Here is a 26887-nt window from a genome sequence, read left to right as displayed (position 1 = left end):
AATAGCATTGTAACAGCAAAAGCAGCTGTAGACAATATGTCAGTGAATGGAAGTGATTGTATACCAATAAAACAGTTTATAAAACCAGTGGCAGGCCAGACCTTTAGGCCATAGTTTTCCGCACTTTGATCCATAGGATAATACCTAAATATCCAAATTTCTGTAACTTTTGTTTTTAATTAAAATTCTGTAGGTTTTTTTTTTTATGAATTTGGTTAGAAGGTTGTTTCATATAAAATATCCTTTCACTTTTTGACTTTTTTCTGAAGTAATTGAACACAAAAATGTGTTATTTTTCTGAAATAACTGGACCTTTTTCTTCTTCTAGTCCTCTGCTATCTTAAAAAAAAAAATCCACACCAACAAAAAAAGGAACACCCAAAACCTTGAAATTTTGTTCCTAGGTAAAATTGGCTTACTTATTTTGATAGCCATATGTTTTATGAGTATCACTTCAACATCTGTATATTCTAGAGAAAATTGATGCTCATTTAAGATTTGAAGTACATTTTATCATTCCTCTGCCACTTAAAATCATATTCAGTCCCTTTCTGGTTATATATTAATTGTGTTGGCATATAATCAGATGTTTGATTAATCCAAATTCTCCACATAAGCTTATTATATGTGATGTTTTTGTTTGTTTGCTACATTTCATATGATCCTGTGACATCTTCACCTCTGACCTTTTTTTAAAAGAACCATTGTCCATGGTGTAAGCAATATTTGGAACTGTCTCTGCTTCCTGAATTAAGTGATGGTTTGCCTAAATATTGAAATCCAAGGTTGGTTTCAGTGTCTTTCAGTTACCTGCAAGTACATTGCTTCTCATTCACTGTTTGTTTTTTTTAAGTAATTGGGAGTCTTACTTGTCTCAGATTTGTTAGTTAAGATTCTCAGTGTAGAGGTAACAATGAGGTTTGAAATTTAGAGTGTACAGACTACAGTTGGAATAGCACTGCTTAAAGAGAGAACGTTAGCTTTCAAAACAAAAATTTCTGAAGTCCCTCTTAACCCCAACTCTTATGCCTTTAATAGAACTTGAGTAGTCGGGTCATCATGTGGAGGTCCCTGTAGAATGACCACATAGATCCATTCCGTGTCAACACCTGCTTATCGAGTGTCTCCTGTGTGTCAGGTGGTGGGTTAGGTGCCACCTCTCAGTAGACAGAATCACTGCCTTCGTGGAATTTACGCATTAGTGGTGGGAGGGAGAGAAACATAGCGACAAAATCAGTGAGTAGATTACGTGGTAGATTAGAAAGTATAAATGCTATGGAAAAAATAAACCAGAGATAGAAACGTGTGACTGTGTGTGGAGTTGTGGTGGTGTCCGGGTTGGGGGAGGGAAGATTTTGTGTCAGGTGGTCAGGGGAAGCCTGACCTTAGTCAAGATCTAAGGGAGATATGGGCATAAAGCAGGTGGATATGAAGGGAAGTGCATTCAAGGCAAAGGGGAGAGCAAGGCCGTGAGGCAGGAATGTGCCTGTTGTGTGGAAGCCATAAGGCCAGTGTGACTGGAGTGAAATGAGCAATGGGAGAGCAGTTAATGAGGCCAGGCAGGTAAGGAGTTTGGATGTGAGGGTGTAGATTGAATATTGACTTATGAGCCAGTATAAGGAGTTTGGCTTTTACTGTGAACGAAGTGGAAAACCACTGGAGAGGTATGATCAGAGGAATGATATGATCTTGCTTATGTTTTAACAGGATTACTCTGGCTGCTGTGTTGGGAATAGGTGAAAGGGAGCCAGGGGCAACATTCTGTCAAGAGTTGATGATGACTTAGACTAAGGTGGTAGCAGTGGAAGGGATTGAGACATTGTCAAATATATTTTAAAGGTAGGGCAGTAGTGTATCTGATGTGAGATATAACAGAGAATCAAGGATGACTTCAGTGTTTTTGGTCTGAACGTCTGTTAGGAGTGGAATTGTCATTAACCAAGTGTGGAGTGTGGAGAGGAGTGGTTAGGAATTTGGTTTTGGGCACATTAAGTTTGAGATACCTACTAGTTGTCCAAGTGGAGATGTGATATAGGCAGTCGACGGTGTGAGTTTAGAGCTTAAAGCAAAGATCTGGGCTGGGTATGAGTGTGTGTGTGTGTGAGAGAGAGAGAATGGGAGGGGTCACCATATGGATGATATTTATTGCCGTGAAAAGGGATGAGGTCACCAAGAGCACAAATTTAGGTGAAAAGAGAAGTCTAAGGAGAGAAAAAGAGAAGGGGAGGTAGAGCCCTTGAAGCCTAGTGAAAAATAATCTTTCAATTTGTGGAGACATTTTTGGTTGTCACAGCAGCTGATCGGGGTGGAGAGGAGGGCATGGTACTGGAATCTACTGAGTAGGGGCCAGGGATGCTGCTAAACATTGTACAAAGCAGGGGACAGGCTCCCATGACAGCGATTCCATGTGACCAAATGTCTGCAGTGCCAAGGTTGAGGAGGGAGAGTGAATGGATAGGGAACTACAGGATATTGGCTGGGCAGCATTAAAAGCTCACCTAAAGTTAGTGATCATGGATTTAAAGACCGGTTATCATGGTTCTGTTGTTTTCTCCAGCTTCTGCTTTGCCGCACATGTGCAGTCTTAGAGTAGGTAGGTGACTGGATTTAACCAAGACTGTGGTTTTGCCAGATGTGGAAGTTGAAGTGAGAGAGAACCAGTGTCGTTGTGTGTTTATAATGACTGACCATGGATTTTATACTCCATAAAAGAGGGATGTGAGGACATTAGGAGTTGACAGAGGAGCAGTGAAAAGGAGGGTTGTTTTTTTTTTTTAAGTAAACACGAGTGTTTCAGACCATCAGTCAAATTTGAAGATGGAATGAAAAAAGATCCTCCTTAAAAAAAAAAGTTATTTTGGCTTTTCAGAGGATTATACTGTTTCAAGGTTCAAAGCTAGGTTTAGCAAGTTGTTGAGATTGCTGGATATATGTGTCTGTCACATTTTGTGAAATAGTTAACCTATTTGTTTTTCTTTTCCAAGTTGCTGAAGATTGCCTTCAGGCCTCCCAGCCTGCATTCTCTCCTGAGCCTTGTGTTTTCCCCACCCCGCAGGGCACCTTTCACAGCCAGCAGGCGTTGGATTATGGCACCCAGCTGGTTGGAGGAACCACTCCAGGGAAAGGAGGCCAGACTCATCTGGGCTTACCAGTCTTTAATACTGTGAAAGAGGTAATTAATGGTACTGCGTTTGTTAAGCAAAGAAAAGCAGGAGAAGAGCAAGCATATTTGGGTTGGAGATCTTAATTGTGTCCCTTTTGGGAGAGTCACTGCTATTTTAAAATCCAGTAACATAAAGAAATTTGAATCCCAGTAAAAACCTCTGGGTTCACTTTAGTCACACACAGTCAGGATGCCTTCCCACGCCTGTGTCCTCTTGTTTATAGGCATAGATCAGCGTGAAGAGAAGAAGTGCTATAGCTTGGCTTCCATTTGGCTTCTTCTCCTTTCCGTACTCTTTCTTCTTCCAGGATATTAGCAGTGCACGTGTCAACATCCAGCCCCTAACCTGACTGAGAACGGGCTGTTTGCCAGGCACCGTGCCAGGTGCTTTATAGACATTGCTTCATTCGGGCCTCCCCATGGCCCCCTGAGGTGCAGTGCTATCACCATCCCCATTCTGAAGACAAGGGCACTACACGTGCAGAGAGGTCAAGGGTCCTGCCCATAGTTCATAGCTGCAAAGTGGCAGACTTAGCACGGCTCAGGGTAAGTAGGATGGTAGTAAGATCCTGCCTGAAAAAACTGAGCCGTGAAGTCAGACGGACAAATCACAGAGCCCTTCCCCAAATTGCTGATCTGTTAATACTTTTTAAAGTATTTTGAACAAAACTTTAATTCTATGTTACAAAATTAATATGTGCTTATTGTAAAAACTCAGATGATATAAATGTATGTGAAGTTAAATTTTATAGTGCTTTCACGTCTCAGATTTTGCCTTTCTAGAGAGCTCATTTAAGCTCCGTGTGTATTCCTTCATTCTCTTTCTATACTTGCATGAATATATAGGAAAATAATAGTATTATAAAAAAAACTATGGTACAAAAATCTTGCCTATATAATAAAAAAGAATCTAGGAAATAAACTTAGTACTTGGGACTGATGTATTGATGAAAAAAGATGTATCCCTCCCCCTCTTCTTAAAGGCATGTTTTAAAGTTTTGAGGCATGTTTTAAAGTATCACATTTTTTTAAAAGTACAATTTACAGACTTAATACCTTTTTTAGAATACAAACTTCAAATTGAAGTTGATTTGTATTCTTGATCCTAAAATGTAGGATAAAACAAATATTCAAATGTGGAATTTTCACTTTACTTTAAACTTGACAATAGGGTGTAGTATATGTGTGTATGTATGTTTTAGGTGTGCTGTATTTTAGACTAAAAAAAAGTTAAAATCATATGTTCTATAAAAGAATCATTTAAGGTCATATGTTCTATAAAAGAGACATTTAAAGTCTTCTTGCTTTAAATTCTTGGTGTTTCCCTGCACCCCTTAAGTTCTCCTATGACCTCAAAATACGGAGAAGAGCTGTTTTCATAATTCCTCTAGGTAGATTTGACTTTTTCATGAGCCTTTTTTGCTTTCTTTTAAAGAAAGTTTTTGTTGCTAAGCAACTCATTTATTATTCATCATGATACAAATAGATATGACATTTGCAGTGTTTTGTAAGTTCTCTGACAGATACTATATTACTTACGTGTTCAGCACATACAAAGAGCTTTCTCAATGAGCAGGATGGATACCTTTCATCTGGTGTCGCTTGTTAGCACAGACCCCGTTGTCATAGTCGGCTTCTGGCAGTATTCGTAGCCTTAAGAGGTAGAAAACTGCAGGATATATTTTCCAGAAAACTACCTTCGTGCCTATGATCTAACTCCTTTTGGTTCAACCTAGGTGGTTTTTTGTTTGTTTGTTTGTTTTTGTACCCCCGTCTCTGTTATCACCTTGAACAGAGTTTTGAAAAAAAAATTATTTTTAACCCCTGGTATTGTTTGTTGATGATCTGTGAGCATCCTTTGACTCTGTTCTTCTGTCAGCGTCAAGATACCTCTTTTTATTTGGGATACTGTAGAGAAAGCTCCTTGGTCTCTAGGGGTTGGGGCGTCATTCAGGGATGATTCGGAGAGACACGGCCTTTTACTTCGGTCCCTTCTAGGTGTACCTGTATGCTCTACAGCTTAGTATCTCTCGCCATTGTAAAAGCCCATGCCACAGCCTTCCTGAAGGTTTGATTTATATCTTGATTAAGTTATATTTTAACATTTATAGGGAGGCACCCTGCTGTCACTGAAAAGAACAGACACTTTGGAATCAGAGATTCTTAGATCTGAATCTTGGCTCTGCCACTCACTTCCTAGCTATGTGACCTTGTGTAAGTTATTTACTGTCTTTTGGCCACGGCGTCTTGATTGTAGATGGGGATACTAAGCATACAGGGTTGTGGTGAGGCCTTAACAAGACCTGTCTTGAGCCCTCTTGCAGGGCCTCTCAGAGAACAGGCACTGTCTCTCTTGGAGAGTCAGAGATCACTGACAGTCTCTGTCTTCAAGGAGCTTCCGTTACATTGGAAGAGACGTGACACACATAGAGGTGGGTAGGAGACATTGTATTGATATGTGTGGAGGGCAAGTGGAGACCACGGACAGAACCGTGGTCAAACTGACGGTCTTAAGTGCTTTGCATTTGTGGGGGGTGAGGTAGAGTAGACCCTAATGCTTATTTGGCCCACATTCTCATTCTATGGCCATTGATGCATTTGTATTTTAGTTTATTTTTAACTAACATTGCATTTAGAGTAAAAATTGTGAGCGTAAAAACCACATCACTTTTGACATCTCTTAATCATATTTATCAAGTATGATATGTTTTGAACGGTGTTTGAGAGCTGCATTCTGCAGCTCAGCAGCTGACTCACCCCTTTTCTCCTGGGGAGCTGTAGGGTCTTCGGTACTGAATAGGTGATGCAGTGTCTTGTAGGGCAACAAAAATACGGCCGCAGGAATGAGAGGACACTATCTTGAATCAGGCAGTGCCTTCCGCTTTCCTGCCATGCCCTCGCCTGAGGGAACAGGGCGTCATAGAACCTTTCAATTCAGAGTGGCAGTCCCGGGGCGGGGGGCAGAGAGGAGGCCCTGCTTGATTCTGCTCTTCTCAGACGGCGCAGTGAACTTGCTAATGGGAAGAATGAAGACATCCAGTGTCTCCTGGTGGTGTCCTTTCCTGATCCCAAGACATTATTAAAATCATGGTATTGAATGCATTTTACAGTGTTTACAACTTAACCCATAATAAAGTGCTTCATGGGTAATATTTCAGGCCAAAGAAGAGACAGGAGCGACAGCCTCTGTCATTTATGTCCCTCCTCCGTTCGCCGCCGCTGCCATCAATGAAGCTGTCGAGGCGGAAGTGCCACTGGTCGTGTGCATTACAGAAGGCATCCCACAGCAGGACATGGTGCGGGTCAAGCACAAACTGCTGCGCCAGGGGACGACGAGGCTGATTGGGCCCAACTGCCCGGGAATCATCAATGTGAGTGGAGGACACAAACAGGCCTGGCTAGCTGGCTTTCAGTCAGTCCAAGTGTGTTTGTGTGTATGACCTGTTAGTTACCGGTTGTGGTTTTTTTTCATTTTTCTGAAACCGTGATTTCCTTTCCTTCAGCCTGGAGAATGTAAAATCGGCATCATGCCTGGCCATATTCACAAGAAAGGAAGGATTGGTGAGTATTTTTCTTATAGATTAAAAAAGAAAAATTCTTTGCCCTAAGCTCAGAACTCGCCAAGAGAGTTTGTGACTGTGCAAATCTCATTCATTTTAATTAACTGTGGTGGAACTTACCAGGGAGTTCTGTAGTGAATCAGTTCTGTATCCTGAGTTGGATGAGATTAAGAATCTATAATAATTCTGCAGAGTCAATGAAGATGTTTTTTGGAGTTTTTAAAGATTCTTTTCCTGCTCAGCATGCCGTGGATTCTTCCGTGTGTTTACATGTATCAATAGCTCATTTCATTTTACTGCTAAGTAATATTCTGTTGTGTGATTCTACCACAATTTGTCCATTCACCTATTGATGAACATTTGGGGGGCGCCTGGGTGGCTCAGTAGTTAAGCGTCTGCCTTCAGCTCAGGGCGTGATCCCAGGACCCTGGGATCGAGGCCCGCATCGGGCTCCCTCCTCCACTGGGAGCCTGCTTCTTCCTCTCCCACTCCCCCTGCTTGTGTTCCCTCTCTCGCTGGCTGTCTCTCTCTGTGTCAAATAAATAAATAAAATCTTAAAAAAAATTTTTGGGTTATTTCCAGGTTTGAATCATGAATAAGGCTAGGTGACATTTGTGTATAGGTCTTTCTGTGTACACATTTTCATTTCTCTTGGGTAAAATACTTACTCATGGAATCACTAAGTCATAGGTTTGAAGTATGTGCACCTTCTTTTTTTTTTAGATTATTTATTTGTCGGGGGGGGAGAGAGAGAGAGAGAGAGGGAGTGCACTAGCAGGGGGAGCTGCAGGCAGAGGGAGAAGTGGGCTCCCCGCGGAGGAAGGAGCCCGATGCGGGCCTTGATCCCAGGACCCTGGGATCGTGCCCTGAGCTGAAGGCAGATGCTTCATTGACTGAGCCACCCAGGTGTCCCGTATGTGGAACTTTTTAAGAAATCGCCAAATAGTTCTGTGAAGTGGCTGTTCATCTTACATTTCCACCATCAGTGGATGAAAGTTTCAGTCCCACATCTTCACAAAGTGTTCTCAGTCCTTCACTCTAGCCATTCTGCTAGGAGTGAAATGGTGCCTCGTGGTTTTCATCTGAGTCTCTACTCAGTCTCCAGCTAATGGTGAAGAGCGCTGGCGCGTGTGCTATTGGCTGTTTATATATCTTCTTTTGTAATTATCAGTTCAAGTTTTTTGCACATTTTTTATTGGGTTGTCTTTTTATTGTTGACCAAGGCAAGGGGTTCTATAAATATTCTGGATATAAGTCCTTTGTATGTGCTACATATGTGCTTTGAAGATTTTTATTGTTAGTCTTTCTAAAATCCTGTCTTCAGATGACTTTGCCCTCTAGGATATCACAACCTCTCTCAAAATGTCTTGTGAAAATTCTGCTTCTTGTTTAGTTCCTCGAGGAAATAACCAAATTAACATTGTGGGGGTGAAGAGGAACTCATCATCAGCTGGCAGAGATGAAAGTCCTGACTGCCTGCTTGGCCCTCTCTTTCACCAGTCTGGCCGGCATGTTGGGGTGCCTCAGTGTGGCTTCCTACATGTGGAAGTCTAGGAGTCCCTTTTGGCCTTTGCATGTGAGCGAGGGTGGAGGCACAGTTATCTTCTGTAGTGCTTGGTTGGTATGGCGTGGTTATGGTCTCAAAAGTTTTCTGTTTTGGGGCACCCGGGTGGCTCAGTCAGTTAAGCGTGTGCCTTCAGTTTAGGTCATGATCCTGGTCAGGGTCCTGGGATTGAGCCCCAAGTCGGGCTCCTTGCTCAGCGGGGAGTCTGCTTCTCCCTCTCCCTCTGCCTGCCACTTTGCCTACTTTTGCTCTCTCTCAAATAAATCTTTAAAAAAAAAAAGTTTTCTGTTTTGCTAGGCTGTCCTTGGTTCTCCTGCTAGAGTGAGCAGGTTTTTGGGGGAAATTTTTTTTTTCTGTACCCTTCTGTGTTTCTGGGATGCTGGCTTCTTTGGCTCCATATCTGGGATGCATGAGGCAAAAGAAAACCCAGGGAGCTCACCAGTGTATCATTCCTCAAGTCTCGAGGATCCCAGCCACTTTGCCTTCTTCATCTCCTGGTGATTTCTTGTATTTGTATTTATTTTACATATAATGCCCAGGGTTTTTAGTTGTACTTAATAGGAAGAATAGAGGAAAGTACTTCTACTTTTCAGAAGCAGAAGTGTCCTTGTGATAGGTATTTTTAAGTGATAGTGTCTTTTACTATATATAGTTTAAGAGTGACAGGTATTTTTAAGAGTGATAGGTATTTTTAAGTGATAGTGTCTTTTACTATATATACTTTAAGAGTGACAGGAGTAATCGACATGGCTTTCATTACCTTCAGTGTATGCAGTTTGCATTTATATAATTTACATATCATTTATATAATCAGATGAAAGCCACTTAAAAGAATGATAACATCCTGGTGTTAGTTTTCACTGGCTATTATACTGATCCATCACCAGACTAGAATAAATTAAATAGTTGTTTTTCCCAGTAATCTAGGATGTCGGGTGGACACCTGGCCCATAATCGTACCACAAGAATCAAGTAGAAGGAGTGGAAAGGAGACTAGATAATTGAACACAGGAAGTACAACTAAGAAATTGCCATCTATACTTTGTTTAAACAAAGCTAAATTTACTGAGTACATAGGTAGGTAGGTATTACCTACCCAACCTTCTCAGTTATGAAAGGTCCCGCAGAGGAAGGACTGTAGTAAGGAGACAGTATGTAGATGGAAAGAAAGCTCAGAGAGTAGGGAAAAACTGATGAATGGGACAGATGGGAGATAGTGGTAGTGATTGTCATTTGTTGTGAATTAGGGTCCAGTGATTGGCTAGCCTTAAGACTATTGGAATTAGGTTTTGCTTAAGAGGATGGTTGTATTCCATTGAAGGGTTTTCAGTTTTGATCCATTCAGGTAAGTATTGAGCTCCTTCTGTGCAGGATCTGTATTCAATACTGGGAACACAGGAGTGGGGGAAGCAGTCTTGTTTACCAAGCCCCTGGAGGTTACGGGATAGCAAGGAAGACACAGAATCTTAAACACCATTGGTGGTCTCTTACTGAACCAGATAGCAAGAGAACAGTATTCGTATTTGAGGAATCAGGAAAGACGTGAAAGGAGAGTGGCATTTGAGGAGGTGAGGGGCTCCGTTTTAGGCAGAACCAACCTGACTAATTGGGGAATAAATTGGTTTCACTATGGGGCGCCTGGATGGCTCAGCCGTTAAGCGTCTGTCTTCGGCTCAGGTCATGATCCCGGGGTTCTGGGATCGAGCCCTGCAGCGGACTCCCTGCTCTGTGGGAAGCCTGCTTCTCCTTCTCACACTCCCCTTGCTTGTGTTCCCTCTCTCTGTCAAATAAATACATACAATCTTTAAAAAAAAAAATCGGTTTCGCTGGAGTAGGGAGGTAATGGGAAACAAGTCTGGAGAGGTAGGCTGGCACGGAGCTGGGCTGCGGAGTCCGTGCAGGGTTCTGTGTGGAATGGGCAGTCCTCACCGAGTGATGCAGCGGCTGCTGTCTGGTGAAGTTTTCTAAGAGAGCAGTTGGACGGTGTTCCGTGGGGTGCTGTCTAGCGGTGACCACGATACACACGTCTTTCCATTTGACCTAGTGGTGCAGAGGATCTGGTTACACACACCCGAGTTCATAGTGAGAAGATAGGTATTCATGCACCATTCGTAGACTTGTTGATTTGGATGACAAGTCGTGGGGTGGATTTTTTATATACTTGTACCTGTAACATGATAATCTGTGAGATGAACACAATCTGATATTTTAAAATTCTCTTCCTTTAAGGTATTGTGTCCAGATCTGGCACCCTGACTTATGAAGCGGTTCACCAAACGACACAAGTTGGATTGGGGCAGTCTTTGTGTGTTGGTGAGAGATTTTTGATAGAATAATTTTATTATAATGCAGTATCTTCATTGAATGGGTGCAGTAATAATTATTGTTTTGGTTATTTGCAGGAGGTTTTGATAACCATTATTAAAACAGATGTTACGATCTTGAATTTAATTAGCTTCAGTGCGAAGCACCACTATAAATATTTTCAAGATTCACAGTCCAGGGTTTGACTTGCATGTCGAGGAACAGGAATCGTGGGACATGTGGCCCTGGAAGAGCCTTGGTGCCTGCAAACATCATTTCCCTCACTTGTTGTGAAGAAATCATTCTTCATGTTAGGGCTTTGAATACTATAATTATCATTTTGTTATCATTATAAGCTATCATTCAGTGCTTCCTGGTTATGAGTTCTGTGCCATTTATCATCTCATTCTTAAGGCAACCCTCTGAGGCACCTCTGAGCTGAAAAGTTGTACTACTATAGTTTTATTTGTGAGAAAAATCTATGTTGAGGACGGTTGAGCTCCCCAGAACTTCTCTTTTTACACATTTTATCACCTACCACTTTTAAAAGTAAAAAGGTTTTACATTTTAAAATAATTTTTGTATTTGTTGCCAGAAGCGAGGCAGGTTGCTCATTTTTATAAATATTTTTTTCAAATTTTAAAAGCCTTTCAAAAATAGCTTTTCATAATAAATTATAAAATAAAGCCCTGGACGATTTTCATTAGGATTCAGATCCATAAAATCAGTACTGGAAACAGTAATCGAGCTTCCCTACGTACAAAGCACAATCTTAGCCACAAAGTAACTTAGTGTGATGGAGCATCAGAAAAGGTTTGAAACAGAATTGCAGAATTCATATTCTCCAGCCTCTGTCTTTAATTTGTAAATTGTTAATACTAAAGCCCAATTCACAGAGAGGTTGGAAGAATTAGGACATGGCAGGTCTAACGTGTGCTGAGTCATGGTACTTGACACACAGCTGGCACTCAATAAATGCTGCTTCTCTTCCTCAACTTCGTTCTTCAGAGGTGCACTGAAGAGTAGGAAGTCAATCCTGCTTTCAGAACGCTTCTAATGTAAAAATATGACACTGATGCGTGGTGGGCTGCGCTAAGGGGGCAGCTTTGTCATGTAAAAATTTAAAAAGTGGCAGCCGGTCTGCTGGGAGCAATTCCTTTACTATCCAAGTAGTGGTTATCACCCTCCCTGGATATTTTTTTTTTAATTTTTTTTTTAATTTTTTTATTTTTAATAATGATTTTTTATTATATTATGTTAGTCACCATACAGTACATCCCCGGTACCCTCCCTGGATATAAGGGAAGAGGGGTCAGTGCACCCTCAACTCTGTCCCTCGTTCGGACTTGTGTGTGAGGACTTGTGTGTGGCTTCTCTGCAGTGGGCCTCATCTCATGGCTACTCTGTGCAAAGACGTTTGTAAAGTGTTTAATCGGAGAAGAGACAGTCTTGCTTCCTTGCAGCATAAACACCCTTTTTTTTTAAATGCCCATTTTGAAAAAGTTGTTTGGGAATAATTTCGTGGGAGGAAAGGAGCTTGATAAAAGAGCTAAAACAAAAATAAGGTTGTCTTTGTGAATATCCGAAATCAACCACCATTTAGCATTCATGGAATAATTAGCAACAGAAATAAACGTAGCACTTTGTGATTTTTTAAAATGTTAAATGCAAGAGTGATGATACATTTTAAAACACTGGTGAGAGGGGGAGGCAAACTGAGTTGAAACAACATTTCTTGGCCTGATTTTTGTGGTTCATCCTTAAATTTTCACCCGGTGTTGATACTCTGACTTTTTCAGGCATTGGAGGTGATCCTTTTAATGGCACGGATTTTATTGACTGCCTTGAAATCTTTCTGAATGATCCTGCCACGGAAGGCATCATATTGATTGGTGAAATTGGTGGTAATGCAGAAGAAAATGCTGCAGAATTTTTGAAGCAACATAATTCCGTAAGTTTGGGTTTGGGTTTGGAAAAACACAGCTCTCCACACACAGTAGGCACCGCGCGAGCTCGTCACTGCTGTGCTGCTGTTGAATCCCACTCCCCTGACGTCGCTTTTGCAGAGGCTACCAGCCTCTGTGCCTTCTTCATCCTCTCTATCCTCTTGGTTTTTCTCCTGTTTCTTCTCATCTTAATTTTTCCCTGGATTTACTTTCTGTGGCTTATCCCTTCAGTGTGAATGATTCTTGTATGTAAACATCATTCTTCATTTAGTTTCCAAGACAGAAACCTCAGAAGCCTCTCGTACTTCTCTCTCATCACCTGTTTCCACTCAGTTACCAATGTCCTCAGTAGTATGTTGAGATTCAGAGCGTCATCTGTAATTTGTCCCTCTGCTCTGGTTCAAGCTACCATCTTCTCTCCCCTGGACCAGGTCAGTAGTTTCTTCCTGATAATCTCTACTCCCGTTCCTCAGCCACCACCCCTTCCTTGTCTCCCAGGCCATCAGGCTCCCGGCCACCCAAATCACCCGCCCTTCTGAAACAGACATCGGCGCCTCAGACCCCCTGGTTTTAAACCATGACAGTTTCCCATTACACGTAGGATAAAGTGTGGACTTAGCGTGGGATTCCAGTCCCTTCACACCTCCCTAACCCTCTTCTTCACACCCGTGTCCCATTTGACCTGCCAGTTGTTTTCATTCTCACTTGCCTTTACTTATTCCTTCTGCGAGGCATGCTTAATATTGCCTCTGTATCACGGACAACGGGGACTGGTACCTTGGTGCCCAGCCCAGTCCCCTCGCACATTAGACACCAGTAAGTGGTGGATAAGGAGGAATAAAGTAGGATTGTCAGAAGCCTGGGGTAAAATGTTACTAGAGTCTCTTAAATTCAGAAAAGTTCTAAAGTTTGAAATTTAAATAAAAATCGACTTTAGGAAAGATTTAGGTTATTGTGACATGATGCTATGTTAAAATGAATTTTAAGATGTACTTAGGCCCAACTCTGGATCTCTTGAATAGCTTAGAATTTAGTGGGGAAAGCTAAGCATATATATTTTATTTCATTTGGCACATGTTTTCCTATTCCTGGTTAGTTCTCATGGGACAAATTTTTATTAAGGACCTACTATGTACAAGATTCTAGGTAAAAGCAGTAAAAAGTACTAATTTTATTAAATCCTGACCCATGAGTCTGTATTTTGTGATGAAGTGGGAAGTAAAGCACCTTCCCAATTGAGTTGTGAGCTGAACTAGCTGCTTTTCTCGTGGAACACCAATTTTACTCTCAAGAACGACTGGCAGACAAACTGGTTGTTCAGACTGGGGTATTTGGCAGACCTTTTCTCAAAAATGAACAGAGTGAACCTGCCATGGCAGGGAAAACAACTTATAGTATTTGTTGACAGTGATAAAATTTGAGCTTTCAAGTGAATATCCATATTTTGGAGAAGTTGTTCCAGCCACTGTGAACTCGATGACTTCCTCCTACTGAAGACTTTGATTGAACCTGATAATGATGATATGATTTGTTGGTATTGAATAATGAAACGTGTCCACATTTAGAAGATGTACATAACTCAGTAAGCTGTATTTTTCATCTGACCAATGAATGTTACAAAATCATTATAGGTAAAAGATCCATTCAATGGATTTTAAAGTAACAAAGGACGGAAAGTTCATTGCTGTGGTTTCAGATTCCGACATTGCAATGAACCTTTAAGAAATTACCACTTGAAGAGGTTCATATAGAGTCAAAGAAGAATATCCACAATTATCTGACAGGCTATTAAAATTCTTCCCCTTTTCCAGCCATGTATGTGTGTGAGCCCAGATTTTCTCTTAGTTCAGCCAAAAGAACATATCGTAATAGATTGAATGCAAAAGCAGATATCAGAATTCATTTGCCTTTTGTTAAATTTGACATTCAAGAGTTACAAAAATATAAAACAACACCACACTTCTTACTAGAGTGTTTTTTAAAATAGTTTTTAAGTTCTTATTTTTAAATGAATATTTATATAATTTATTAGTTCTCGTTTCCAGTACAGGAAATATCAGATATAATCTACATCCACAATAGTTCTTTCGGATTCTCAATGGTTTTTGTGAGTGTAAGGGGTTCTAAGACCAAATGATTTGAGAATTGCTGGCCGAGGGGAAGGTGATGGTGCCTGAATGAAGGCACTCAGGTTCCGCTTGTGTTCACGTTCTGCTTCCTATAGGCCTCTCTGTATACCTTGCAACCTCTGGATTCCTATGATGAACATGGTATTTCATTCACTGTGAAATTTAGCCATATATTCAAAAAATTTTTTGGTATCTCAACTAATTGATAATATTTGATATTATTTTTGTAACTGTATTTTAAGTCTAGAGCACAGGAATCCTTTTATTTCCTGTGTGGATTTTTATTTTTAACCTCAGAATCTGGTACAGTGCTCTTTATCTACATAGAGGTTGAGTATTAGAATGGATAAATAAAACTAGTCCTGACCTTCCTTAGACTTGAATAGAGCTTCAGAGGAGAAAGGACCCTTGGCCATCATTCTGGTTTAGCCACTTCATTTCATAGACGAGGAATCAGAGGTTTACAGAGCTGATGGGCCTTGTCCAAGGTGAACCAGCTTTAGTCAACAGAAAATTGAATCTGGCGACTTCCAGTCCTGCATCTTTTCCAATATACCTCCCACTTCATCTTTTTCTTCTAGCAAATCTATTATGGGTAAACTAATAATGAATTAAGACATAAAATCAGGTTGAAATAAAACAACCTGATCTAGTGTCTTAATTCATTATTATCACAAATTACATATGTTTTCTAGTATGGTTTTGTTTTTCGAATGAAAGAATCACATATATTTTGGTAAAAATAACTTGTGGCATTTAATATCTAAACAGACAAAAGCTTTGCTCAGGATCGTTTTCCTGAGTTTGTATGAAAAGGTGAGTCATGTCAAAGGTGAATACAGGGGTTTCAATTACAGCTTCATGTGCGTGTTGATTTTTCTCCGTGAGGATGAGTGATGGGCCCTGCCCATGCCATTTGCCATTTCCTTTCAGAGTCGTGAATTTGACGTCCAGTTTTGGTCAACTTCTTCATTAGAATGTTTGAAATATCACTTTCCAGGGTCCCAAGGCCAAGCCTGTGGTGTCCTTCATCGCTGGTTTAACTGCTCCTCCCGGCAGGAGAATGGGTCACGCGGGCGCGATTATTGCTGGAGGGAAAGGTGGCGCCAAAGAGAAGATCTCTGCCCTCCAGAGTGCCGGAGTTGTGGTCAGCATGTCTCCTGCACAGCTGGGAACCACCATCTACAAGGTGAGCTCTGACAGTGGCCTGGGTGCTCTGAAGTTATAGGCCTTGTCACGCAGGGCCACACCGGTGCCCAGAAACCATGGTCCTTTCTTCTGGGTCTTACTGTTCTTTCTTTCTGGTGTGCAGCGTAAGTGTCTGTAGCAGCTCCATTCACGTCCCAGGGTCCTAATTGGGCATGACCAGGAATAATGTTCTGATTTGAAAAAACTTACTTCTTTAAACATTGGGATTTGCTCTTTTGTGGGGGACAAAATACAACCTACAAGAAAGTGTTTCAGAGGCCGTAAGTGCCAGGACCCTCAGCTGGGAGTACTGCAGGGCATCGCCTTTTACATTTCTTCTTTTTCACTGAGGGAGGGCCTTTGGGGTAATCGCTACCCTCATCTCACAGGTTTCTGTTTCTGGGGAAAGGGGCTGAGTGACAAGAAATGAAAACTGGCTGACGAGGGAGTTGATGGGGAGTGGGCAAGGGGGGTCGGAAGAAGAGGGTGGGGGTTTCCAGCCTGTAGCTTCGGACCCTGGCTGTGTTGGGATGCCATCGTTTGCAGGCTGGAGGAGAGACTTCTTAACGATATGCTTTCCTTTTCCTTTTTAATGGGACATCATGGTTTAAAATGTTCTAAATGATGGTATCTTCTGTAATCTCTTTGCAGTGAGTTTTAGCCTGTCTCTTTAAGTGATCATTTAAGGCTCTCTTTCTTTTTATTTTTATGATGGTTATAGCTTTGGGAAAAAAAAAAAAAAAAAAAGCAAAGCAAAACCCAGACATTTTAAGCATGTTGAGAACAGGCACAAACTGTATCCCCAGGAGGGACCATGTTTTGGCTCAATCTTTTTTGCCCTCGCCTTGCTCCTTGTTTTATTGAATCTTTGCGTGATCCTGTCTTTGAAGCAAGATACTATGTGTCACATTCCAGGTGGTTAGTGAGTGTGTGTAAGGGGGTGGGGGCAGGAAAGGGGGGTGAAGCGAATGCTTGCATTCACTTTGGAGACATGCATTACCATTTTGCTCCAGTAAGTGGCAGCAGGCAACTACACATTGGTCGTATTCTAATTACAATCTAGAGAGATGTGATTTTCAGTATTGTTTCCTTTTCAGATATTTCTGAGGTGCTTGACATTCTGTTCAAATCTTAACTGAATCTGCGTTTAGTCTCTTTCTTGGAGAAACTAAGCAAAGCTGTTTCCATTGCCTTTTTGAAAAGGCCAGTGTGGTTCATGTGTGGCCTTGAAGGCTTTGCATAAGTAGTCAAGTTTGTCAGCTCTTAATAATAATACTGCTGTAGAAAAATAACTACAGTTCAAAGTCTCTCAGTCTCTGTGTTTGGGAGACGGAAAGTTGAGCCTCTGCATCTCGTTTCGTGAAGTTCAGGCTGACACAGCCTGATTCGAAAGCTGTTCTGTTGTGTTCAACACCCTCATCCTGGTACATTTCACTTCTGTCATTTTTGGTTGTTCAAAGGATCCTAAAGATAAGAGGTTTCAGAATCACTTTGACCAGAAATGTAATTTGAATCTTAAATCTTTTTTATTTTTTTAAAGATTTTATTTATTAATCGACAGAGATAGAGACAGCCAGCGAGAGAGGGAACACAAGCAAGGGGAGTGGGAGAAGAAGAAGCAGGCTCATAGTGGAGGAGCCTGATGTGGGGCTCGATCCCATAACTCTGGGATCATACCCTGAGCTGAAGGCAGACGCTTAACGACTGTGCCACCCAGGTGCCCCTGAATCTTAAATCTTTTTATCCTGTCTCTCTTCTCTGTTTCTGAAGGAGTTCGAAAAGAGGAAGATGCTATGAAAGAGAAAACAAGAAGTTCCCTAAACCTCTGGAATGAATCATTATGGCAATGTGAAGCAGCAGCGGTTTGCTTCTGTTGTCCATGATTGTCAGCCTGGCTGCGTGTCGCTGGGCTGCCATACAGCAGGAAGCCAAAACGAGGTTCCGAATGTCTGATACTGAGATGTCTCCACCTCATTGCGTAACGGCCAATAAACCTACCATTTGATTTGAATATGCTTTTGGAGCTTTTTCTTGACCTGACCAGGAGGGGAGAGGGAGAGTGGGAGAAATGGAGGAGTTGGGGGGGGGTGTTGTGTGGGTTTTAATGGGCTCTGTGGAGAACATGGTAACCAACTTTGGAGAGAATGAGGCTGTAAAAATGTCAGTGTGGCATTGGCCTAATTATCTTAGACGCAGAGTGACCTTAGTTCTCTTCCGAATCAGTTTCCTCCCGTGTCCGTGTAATGGCACTCTCTTGTAGGGCCGTGTCGAGGATTAGAGCAGGTAATAAGGCAACTTAATCGTTGTCAGCGCCACTGGCAGCGGCAGCAGCAGGATTCCAGGCAGAAGCTCACCTGGGTTTCACCTGAAAAATGGAAGGTTTTCAGTAGTGTGGTGTTTTTCTATGGTTCTGCAGAGGGCTCTCCCCTTCCCCATCCAGAGCCTACTTTTCTTTGAGATTTAAGACATCTGCTGCAAAAAAACCCAGGAAAGTGGTTAGCCATCCTACTTTCATTTAAAAGGGAGCTTGTTAACAAGAAGCAATTTCAGTGGATATTCTCCAATTGTGTAACTGCCCTGAAGGAAACACACAGCATATTAGGGAGAAGGCCCTGAAGATAGACTGTCTGGGGAGGCCTTCCTGGGGAGGGGCTATGAGTTGGGGCCTGGAGGCTGAGAAGGTACCAGCCAGGCAGCAGGCTGAGTGCCCAGGCAAAGGCAGGGAGAGGGGAAGAGCTCACATCGAGGAGGGAAAGGAACACTGGGTCTTTGGGGGCAGTGAGCCCTGGGAGGGGTGGGGGAGATATTGGGGAGCAGGGGAGATAGGTGCTTTTGGAGCTCCCATGACCATGGCCAGGCTGCTGAGGGCACAAAGAGCAGGTGTCAGGCACAAAAGGGTTCTGCCTGGACCAAGGGACACTTGGTGATGGGCTTTGGGTCAGTCTTTAGTTCCCGTTCATAGCTGTTTCCTCATCTTGAGAGTGGGATAATGACCCCCATCCCACAGGGTACCTCACGGGATATGTGAGGGTACTCTTCACACAGTGGGCTTGGCTGGGGCTTGGCATTGCTCATAAACTGACCTTGCCTCCTGCTGTGGGGGGGCGGGGAGCAGCCCAGGCTGACACCGATGGCTAGGGAGGAAGGCACTGCCTGTGACAGACCCCAAGGTCTCTATGAGGCAAACATATCCTTTTGTCTAACTAAGGCTTTGTGACAGGAACACAATTCAGATGAGGGGCAGGTGACCCGACCAGAAGAGATGCTTTTGAGAGCCCACTCCTGACTCCAGGCTGCTCTGGGCCTGGCTCGGCCCCCCGTCCTGTCCCCTGAACGTCCATCCCAAGACAACTCTTGCCTCACAGCTCTGTTGCTTTCGCTCACCAGCAAACTCAGTGCCCTCTCGACCCTTTCTTCTCTCTCCCACCCCACCCTCCCTCTCCCACGCCTCTCCCCACCCCTCCCAGGGCCTGTGAAACCACTCCCTCCTGACCATCTCTTCCCTCTCCCCTCCCACCGACTTCCCCCACCTCTGGTCCCAGCAGCTCAAACAGCAGCAGGAGAGATACTTGGTTGTGTTTTCTCTGATTTCATTTTTACAGAGCCAAGAATGAAAGTTCCACTCATGACCCCGGTGCATTTTTTTTTTTTTTTGGAAAGCTCGGGGGAGAGGGAGAGGGAGAATCGTAAGCAGCCTCCATGCCCAGTGTGGAGCCCATGTGGGGCTCAATCTCATGACCCTGAGATCATGGCCTGAGCCGAAATCAGGAGTCAGTCGCTTAACTGACCGAACCGCCCAGGTGCTCCCCCAGCGCATTTTTTAGAACTATCATTCCAGAAACTTTGAAGCATTTGCAAAATAATTACAATAAAATAAGGAACCCCTTCTACTCATCACCCAGCTTTGAAAATGATCGACATTCTGCTCTTGTCCTGCTATTGTCCTATGATCTCTACCTCTAGTCACCTCCTCCCCCCAGGACCCCCAGAGCTATTGTTACAGTTGTTTTGTGGAGACAAAATGTACTCATGGATATACTCGTATATCCAAGAAGAAATGGCTATTTCTTAACCAAACACATCTGACAAATGGATGAAACTATGTAACCACCCCCTTCTCATGACACAGAATATTTCCATCGTCCCAGAAAGTTCCATTCTCGCCTACCCAACAGGTGTACTGTATTCATCTTCGATTACTTGTGTCTGTCCTAGACATTACATGAAGGGGGCCAGCTCGTGTAGCATCCTTCATGTCGGCCTCATTCAGCATAGTTTCTGTGATGTTCACCAGACCAGGCACGTGGCCACAGTTCACTTCTGCTAATTGCTGCCTTCTACCCCCTCGCATGGTTATGCCACAATGTGTCCCCTTTTCCCTCTATTTTCTTAAATGGACCAGGGTGAAGGAATGTGCCACCGATGAAGCTGGAGAATTAAGACGAGAAGAGATCTTGAAGGCCGAGCTGAGACTTTTGCCCTTTATTCCAAGAGCAGCGAAAGCTCTTGAGGAATTTGAAGTAGCTGCACCTGCATTTTCGAGAAAGCTTTCTGGCCCCTGTGTGGCTGCAGGAGAGCCGTCAGCGGTTTATTGCATTAATGCTGCCGAGGGCTGATGGTTTCTTGGGCCAGAATGTGGCAGGAGAGAGAGAAGAGGGTGGACGCTCAGGTCTGAGAGATCTGTAAGGAGTGACCTGGACAGTACCTGGTGAGTCACTGGACTTATGGGTGGGGGAGGGGAGGATGAGAGATGAGACAGCCAGTCGCTTTCCAGCTTGAGCAGCGAGACAGCAGAGGCCCTGGCTTGATAGAAAAGGAGGAAACTCGAGATGGAGTGTTGAATTTGACGTTTCCGCCAGGGGACAAGGAAACCACAGTACACGCAAGTTCTGGGCACCTGGGCTTGTCTTTGTGTAGGAGTCACAGAAGCTACAGGAATGATGGCGAGCGTCTAGGGAAAGAGGAGGAAAGGCCTGGGCCCCTTCATCTCTGAGCGTTTCCACGCCATGCAGAGGTCACACACTGAGACAGAGCTCAAACCTACCCACAGCACGCAGAACGGTACAGCATGCCTTCTAGAGGCCACGGCCGTAAACTGGAGGTCCTTTTCGATGCTAACTCCTCTTGTGCAGAGTTGAGACTCCCAAGACTGGTGGGGGAGCCAGAGCTCAGTGATCGTCCCACCAGTGCCGTCCTTCATGTCACACAACCTTATGAGAATTTTCAGGGGAAAATTGAGCTGATGATGTGTTCCTATGGAACCCGTGGATGGCAGATGCCAACTATGACATATAAGGGGACACCCAGGAGAGCATTATCATCCTGCACCGTGCTTTTGACAGGAGCAGAAACATTTTCTGTGGAGCTATGAGGATTTACTGGGCTTTGCCTCTGTTTTCAAAGTGGCGTTTGTTCTAAGTGTTACATATTTGTATTGCAAGGCCTGGGCTGGGGAGTAGGGAGGTGAGGGAGCAGGGCCTTGTGGAGAATTTGGAAAGCGATGGGAAATTAGTACTGATGAAACTGAAAGCAGTGGGACTTTTTTTTTGCCCCAGGAGAAAGCTGAGTGGTAAAAGGATGATAAGGCTAACTGGAAATAATGACCATTTATGACCCCAGATCCCTTGTTGAATCCAATGAATGCTGTGCACTCTGCCCAGGAATACATGTGTACCGTGAGCACCAGGATGGAGCCCTGGGCTTAAAGTCTTCCCTGAGGCACCTGTATTTTAATACTCGGCTCTCGGAGAAGGAACTTAACATGGAAGTCACAGAGTTCATTGTGTCCTTCCTCCTTGAAGCCAATCTGTGCATGCAAGCAGCTCATACCTGCTGGCTAGAAAGTTGAGCACGATTCCCATTGGCAAGCCCTTTGGAAGCCCCTTTGCTTGTTTCTGACCTGGTTGGTTCGTTTGGTCCTGTCTTCTCTGGCTCCTGGCCTTCTGGCCCTGCGTCTCCTACTGTGATTGCTGGTTTGCTCCTGGACCAGGCATTAGAACCTGTTCTCTCATGTATTTGAACTTTGGTTCCCTTCAGTGGATCCCTTTGGCTTGGGTGTCCCTTTGGCTTTTAGCACTCTGCACCCTGGGTGGTCCCTGGGAGGCGGCCGACAGGTGGCACATTCAAAAGTGAAGCGCCCTGGGATCAGAAAGAGCGAGAAGCCATGACCACCTTTGTGCCTGCATTAGCAAGGAGAGGAAGATGTTTTCCCAACGTGAGACCTGTAGCTTTGTGAGAGGGCCTGTGGCCTTGAGAAGGGGATCCCAAACCACTGCCCAAGTCAAGACCTGACATGGTAGAAGTGAGGGGAATGAATGCCCTGATCTCACACCCCTCCTTGTCCTCTCGTCTCTCACCAGTACGAGGGCTGGCTGGACCCACTTGGAAGGCAGGGGTGGGCAAACCCATATGATGCCATGCATAGTACAGCCTCCTGGGGGCACAGAGTGGAGCTGAGCAGGGCAGAGAAGGGTGGAGAAGGGATAGGAAGGGGTCCACGGAGAATCACGATTTTACCCACCCTGGCTTCGCACCGGGACAATATCCCAGTCAGGGCAGCAGCAAGTCCATTTTGGAGGGAAGCTGATATCAGGTACTGTGGCAGATCAGCATGGGCACATTTGGAGGCGACACCTGACAGCCCCAGGGAAATCTTTAGTGGAATTTTGCACTTCACCCTATTCTAAATAGTATTCCCCAGGGGAAAAATAGTTAATTGTTTGTGTGCTCTGTAAGGTGTTGAAAGATAAAGGGGCATTTTTGGTGGGTAGACCATGGTATTAGGCGTGGTGAGTGTCCCATGAGACAAGAGAAGTGAGCTTTAGGGTGTTCAAGGAAGGGGGGCTGCAGGTGCAGATGAGAACCCTGGGGCCTGAGAGGTGAAGGGCCTGGGACGCGGGAGGGGAGAAGTCAGGAGGCTGGGCCAATGCAATGTTTTCAGAGAGTCCAGGACTCATGCTCTGTAGTTCCCAGAGTCTGGAGGCAACGGTGCAGGAGTGAGTTTCCTGGTCCCAGGCTGCTCTCTGGCCGACTTTTCAAAGTGGTTCTCCAGAGGTCATGGAGAGGTTTGCCCAGAGCGCAGCAGGCAGGACCGGACTTGTACCTGAGGCTCAGAGGCAGGTGGCCCTGGCCCAGGAAGAATTCCCTTCACGTGGGTTCCGGACAGTTTGTCTTCGTCCCTTGCCTCCTGGACGACACAGAGCTGCTGTAACAGAAAAGATCTGAAGAAAGATCGACCTAGCCTCGTTTTGCAGGTGAATTCAGGGAGCCTAGGACTAAAATCGCAACCAAGTTGGTGGCAAAACCAAAATTTGAAATTTGGAACCGGTTGCCCATTCAGACTCCCAGGCCTGTGGCTCACTCAAGGGGCGTGAGGAGGGCATCTGAGCCATTCATCATGAAAGAGTTAGAGGTGATAGGAGGTGCTTAGAACAGACGATATTTTCAAGGAAGCTGCACATGCAGAAATAGGTATTCAAACAGTGTGAAGACAATGGTGGCCCAGCTTCCTTGAGTTTTATATATTCCACAAGTGGGATAGGCTCAGCCTGGCAGGGGGCATGGTCGGAGAGTCTACGGCCCTCAGATGGAGTAATGCAGAACAGGGCAGGGGTGAGAACCTTGTTTTTGGCTTCGGTGTCACAGAGCTAGACTCTTCTCGTTGATGAGCCAACCACAGACAATTGGGATGGAAGATTCCAGGCGGACTTGGAGGCTTGAGGCTACACGACCGGAAAAGGAACCGGGATTCCTTATCAATTGCACTTTATCAAGACTTCCATCAAAGCCCTGTGGGGCTGGGCATCTGGTGTCCGCTCTGTCAGATCTAGAATCGAGATTTGAAATTGCTCAAGATCAAAAGCTTGGTAAGGTATGCTGCAATCCACGGGGAAATTGAGCGACGATGTGAAGGTCAGTGCTGACGGCTTTTATCCCAATAAAGGAGTTCTATCTTATAATGCTTTTTTTGCTCATTAGTATTCTGATACGGGAAGGGAAGCATTCTCAGCTGCGGAATTAACGATGTCTCGCTATGCAAGAACTTTAATTTTGACACCGGGGGAGCACGGCGGTCCTCCATGTGATCTGGTTGGCCTTTGGTGATTCCTAGCGGCTGGAGAAGGACTAAGCAGTGATCCAGAGAAGAGTGTGAGAGATGCCAGCCACAGGTTTCTGGTGATGGGGTGGGAGTGAGGACAAAAGAACCTCAAGGGAGGAAGAGTCACCTGCAAACACCATCCAAGACTGGACAGAACAAAGCCAACTGATGATAGTGTTGGTCAAGTTAGAACTTTCCTGCTGTCCTACTCTGACGCTGGAAGGGTGAGAAACACGTGTGGAAGATGGTGAGGGGGAAAGAAAGAAGCCAACTGTGCCCTGTGCCGGGCACCTGACTTCGTGCCTGAGGCAGGCCCTGGGCCCCGGTGGAGGCTGCGCCGAGGTGGGGAGTGGGAGTGGGGATAGTGATGGTGAAAGTGGTGAGAAGCTCAACCTCTGAAGGGACATTATTGATGATTACTTGGAATTGGAAATATTAATTTCTGAAGCAGTTGGTGATTTAAGTTAGTATTAGGATTTTGAATCTTCTGCATGGGAACAAATAAGTCAATAGGGGTAAGAGAAATAGCCCTCTGTTATCGTCCCAGGACTGCTGCAACAGATGACCACAAACTGGGCAGTAACACAAGAGCAATTTATTCTCTCACAGTTCTGGAGGCCGGAGTCCGAAATCAAGATGTCAGCAGGTCTGCACCCCCGGCCCCAGAGGCTCTGGGGGACAGCCACCAGCTTCCAGAGGCTGTGGTGTTTGTTGGGTTTCCTTGGCATTTAGGGCTCTTCTGGGTCATCCAGGATAATCTCTTCATCTCAAGAGCCTTCGCTCAATCACCTAAGCAAAGTCCCTTTTTCTAGATAAGGTAGTATTCACAGATTCCTGGAATTAGGAGGCAGACATGTTTTAGGGGGTGCGGGGCACCATTCAATCCATGACACCTCCCCAAGTTGCTTGTGTTCATGTTCCATGAGTCATGCTCGTTCAGTGCAGTGGGACTTGGGAACACACAGTGAAGCCGGTGCCTGGGGCACAGGTCTGGATTTGCACTGTTTTCTGAAAGCTCCAGGACGGCTCTCCAGGGATGGGATCAGGCACATTCTTTCAGCAGGAGGGAGACAAAATTCGGGGTTTTTTTGGGTGCCACGTGGGAGGATGCCGGAGTTGATAGTTGTTTCTTCTTCTTTTTAGAAAACTCTCGATGGAATGCCGATGAGGTCATCAGCTGACAGTGAAGGGGTGGCAGAGATTGGTTGGAAGAACAGGGAGAACACGTGAACTAGCCTCAGGAGAATAGTAATGCAACACGTTTAGGTCTTCATCACGCTTCAACTAAGTGCTCATAATTGTTCCCTGCCTCAGATCTCTCGACCGTCTTTGTCTTCACGCCTCCCCTCCTCTGTTTTTGCTCAACAACCTTCAGTGAATCCTTATTGTTAAGAGAGTGGAGTTGAAAGTCCACAGCCTAGTAAGGCCCACGACTACCTGGACCCCGACAGTTCCCCTGTTCCTTGATCCATTCAAGTGATCGCTCCTCAGCTAAGCCAGGAGGTAGGGTTTTTTCCTGTAATGAACCACATAGTAAATATTTTAGGCTTTGCCAGCAACAGTCTCTGTTGTGACTACCCAACTCCGCTGTTGCGGTGAGAAAGTCAGAAAAAATAGCGCATGAACGAGCATGGCTGTCTTCCAGTCACTTGATTTGTCGGCTCTGAAATTTGAATTTCATAGAATTTTCATGTGTCACGAAGTATTTCGTTGATGGTTTTTCAACCATCAAAAAATGTAAAACCCTTTCTTGGCTCGCAGCCCTTACGAAAACATGGCAGTCGGGATTTGGCCCGTGACCCACGGTTCACTGAACACTGACATAAACCGTGTATGTTCTTTCTTTCACTTGGACCACCCTTCCTGCCCCAAATCCATCTTCTTACAAGTCTACATCTGTCCTTTACTTTAACCTCAATGCTTTCCACTCCTTTTGCTTCAGGGCTCTTCGATCTCCCATTTGCCCCAAAGCTCTTAGGGACGGTGCATGGTGCTTGACTTTCTGTAGCCCAGGTGTCTGTGCTGCTTACGATGTTCAGATCGGTCTGTTATTTGTCTTTTCTCTCCCTATCTTATGCCTCCCAAGCAGACTGTATATTTCTGGAGGGAGGGCAGAGCTGGCATTTTATGTCTCCATGTGTCTCATAGAGTCATGCCCTACACCTACTTGGTGTTCAATAAATACTCAAGAAAAAAAATGCTACTTTTTAGACGCTACTCTGTAGGGCTCGACGGGATTGTTTTATGCGCAAAGTTCAGAAATAAAAAGCCAAACTCCAGCAAAATAGCTTCCTTTTGCATTCTTCATTTTGATGATGTCTCTAAGGTGTGGTTTCCTAGATTCTTTATGCCCCTAATACAGTCCAAATTACCTTATATTTCTGTTGTATCTAATAGATAGGAGGTGACACGTAAGGGTACAGAGCCCCCGGTCACCTAGAGTCATATACCAAAACCTGTCAGAGTAATGTAAAAAATAGACCACACCAGACGTTTTATTAAAGGCTTTCACCTTGGACCGGGTAATTGTGCACCATCAAGTTAATTCACAATGGAAAGAAGCAAAAAGAATTTGGGGTGTGTTGAATGTGGCTCAGCCAGTTAGGACAATGATTAGGACTAGTCTGCCTGAAACTATGGCATATCGTTCGGATAGAGGCGCTATTTGGAGGTCGTCGAACAGATGTTATGTGAGAGACTGCTCTACTCTGGGAAGGGAGGCTAGGGAGAGAACACAGATTCTGAATGTTCCGCGTCTCAGGTACGCCCCACCTCACCGCAGGCACATTCACAGTCCACCTGTTGAAACTGCAGCCTGAACTCGAAATAGCCACCGGGCTAGTTTTGCAAAGTGGACAATAATAATTGTTGAAGACGTGTCTCCCTCTAAAAGCATTTAAAAAAAAAAATAAGGGCTGACCTAACATTTCCTTTC

At 44.3% G+C, this 26887-nt stretch overlaps 1 protein-coding gene across 2 annotated transcripts in view; it reads left to right on the top strand.

Annotated features, from left to right (window-relative positions):
- SUCLG1 (succinate-CoA ligase GDP/ADP-forming subunit alpha) overlaps nt 1-17865 on the top strand; it is a 29182-nt gene extending 11317 nt beyond the window's left edge. For both annotated transcript variants that reach the window (XM_026481849.3, XM_057309082.1), the window contains exons 3-9: nt 3056-3172; nt 6322-6534; nt 6667-6724; nt 10517-10600; nt 12391-12542; nt 15667-15855; nt 17625-17865. In XM_026481849.3, coding sequence (XP_026337634.1) covers nt 3056-3172; nt 6322-6534; nt 6667-6724; nt 10517-10600; nt 12391-12542; nt 15667-15855; nt 17625-17651 — 840 coding nt within the window. In that variant the 3' untranslated portion in view covers nt 17652-17865. The remainder of the gene's footprint in view (nt 1-3055; nt 3173-6321; nt 6535-6666; nt 6725-10516; nt 10601-12390; nt 12543-15666; nt 15856-17624) is intronic.
- The last annotated feature ends 9022 nt before the right edge of the window (nt 17866-26887 follow it).

The sequence above is a fragment of the Ursus arctos genome, unplaced genomic scaffold (genome assembly GCF_023065955.2).
Source record: "Ursus arctos isolate Adak ecotype North America unplaced genomic scaffold, UrsArc2.0 scaffold_8, whole genome shotgun sequence".
NCBI classification, from domain to species: Eukaryota; Metazoa; Chordata; class Mammalia; order Carnivora; family Ursidae; genus Ursus; species Ursus arctos.
Note: the sequence above shows the minus strand (reverse complement) of the source record. Positions and strands in the feature narration are given on the sequence as shown.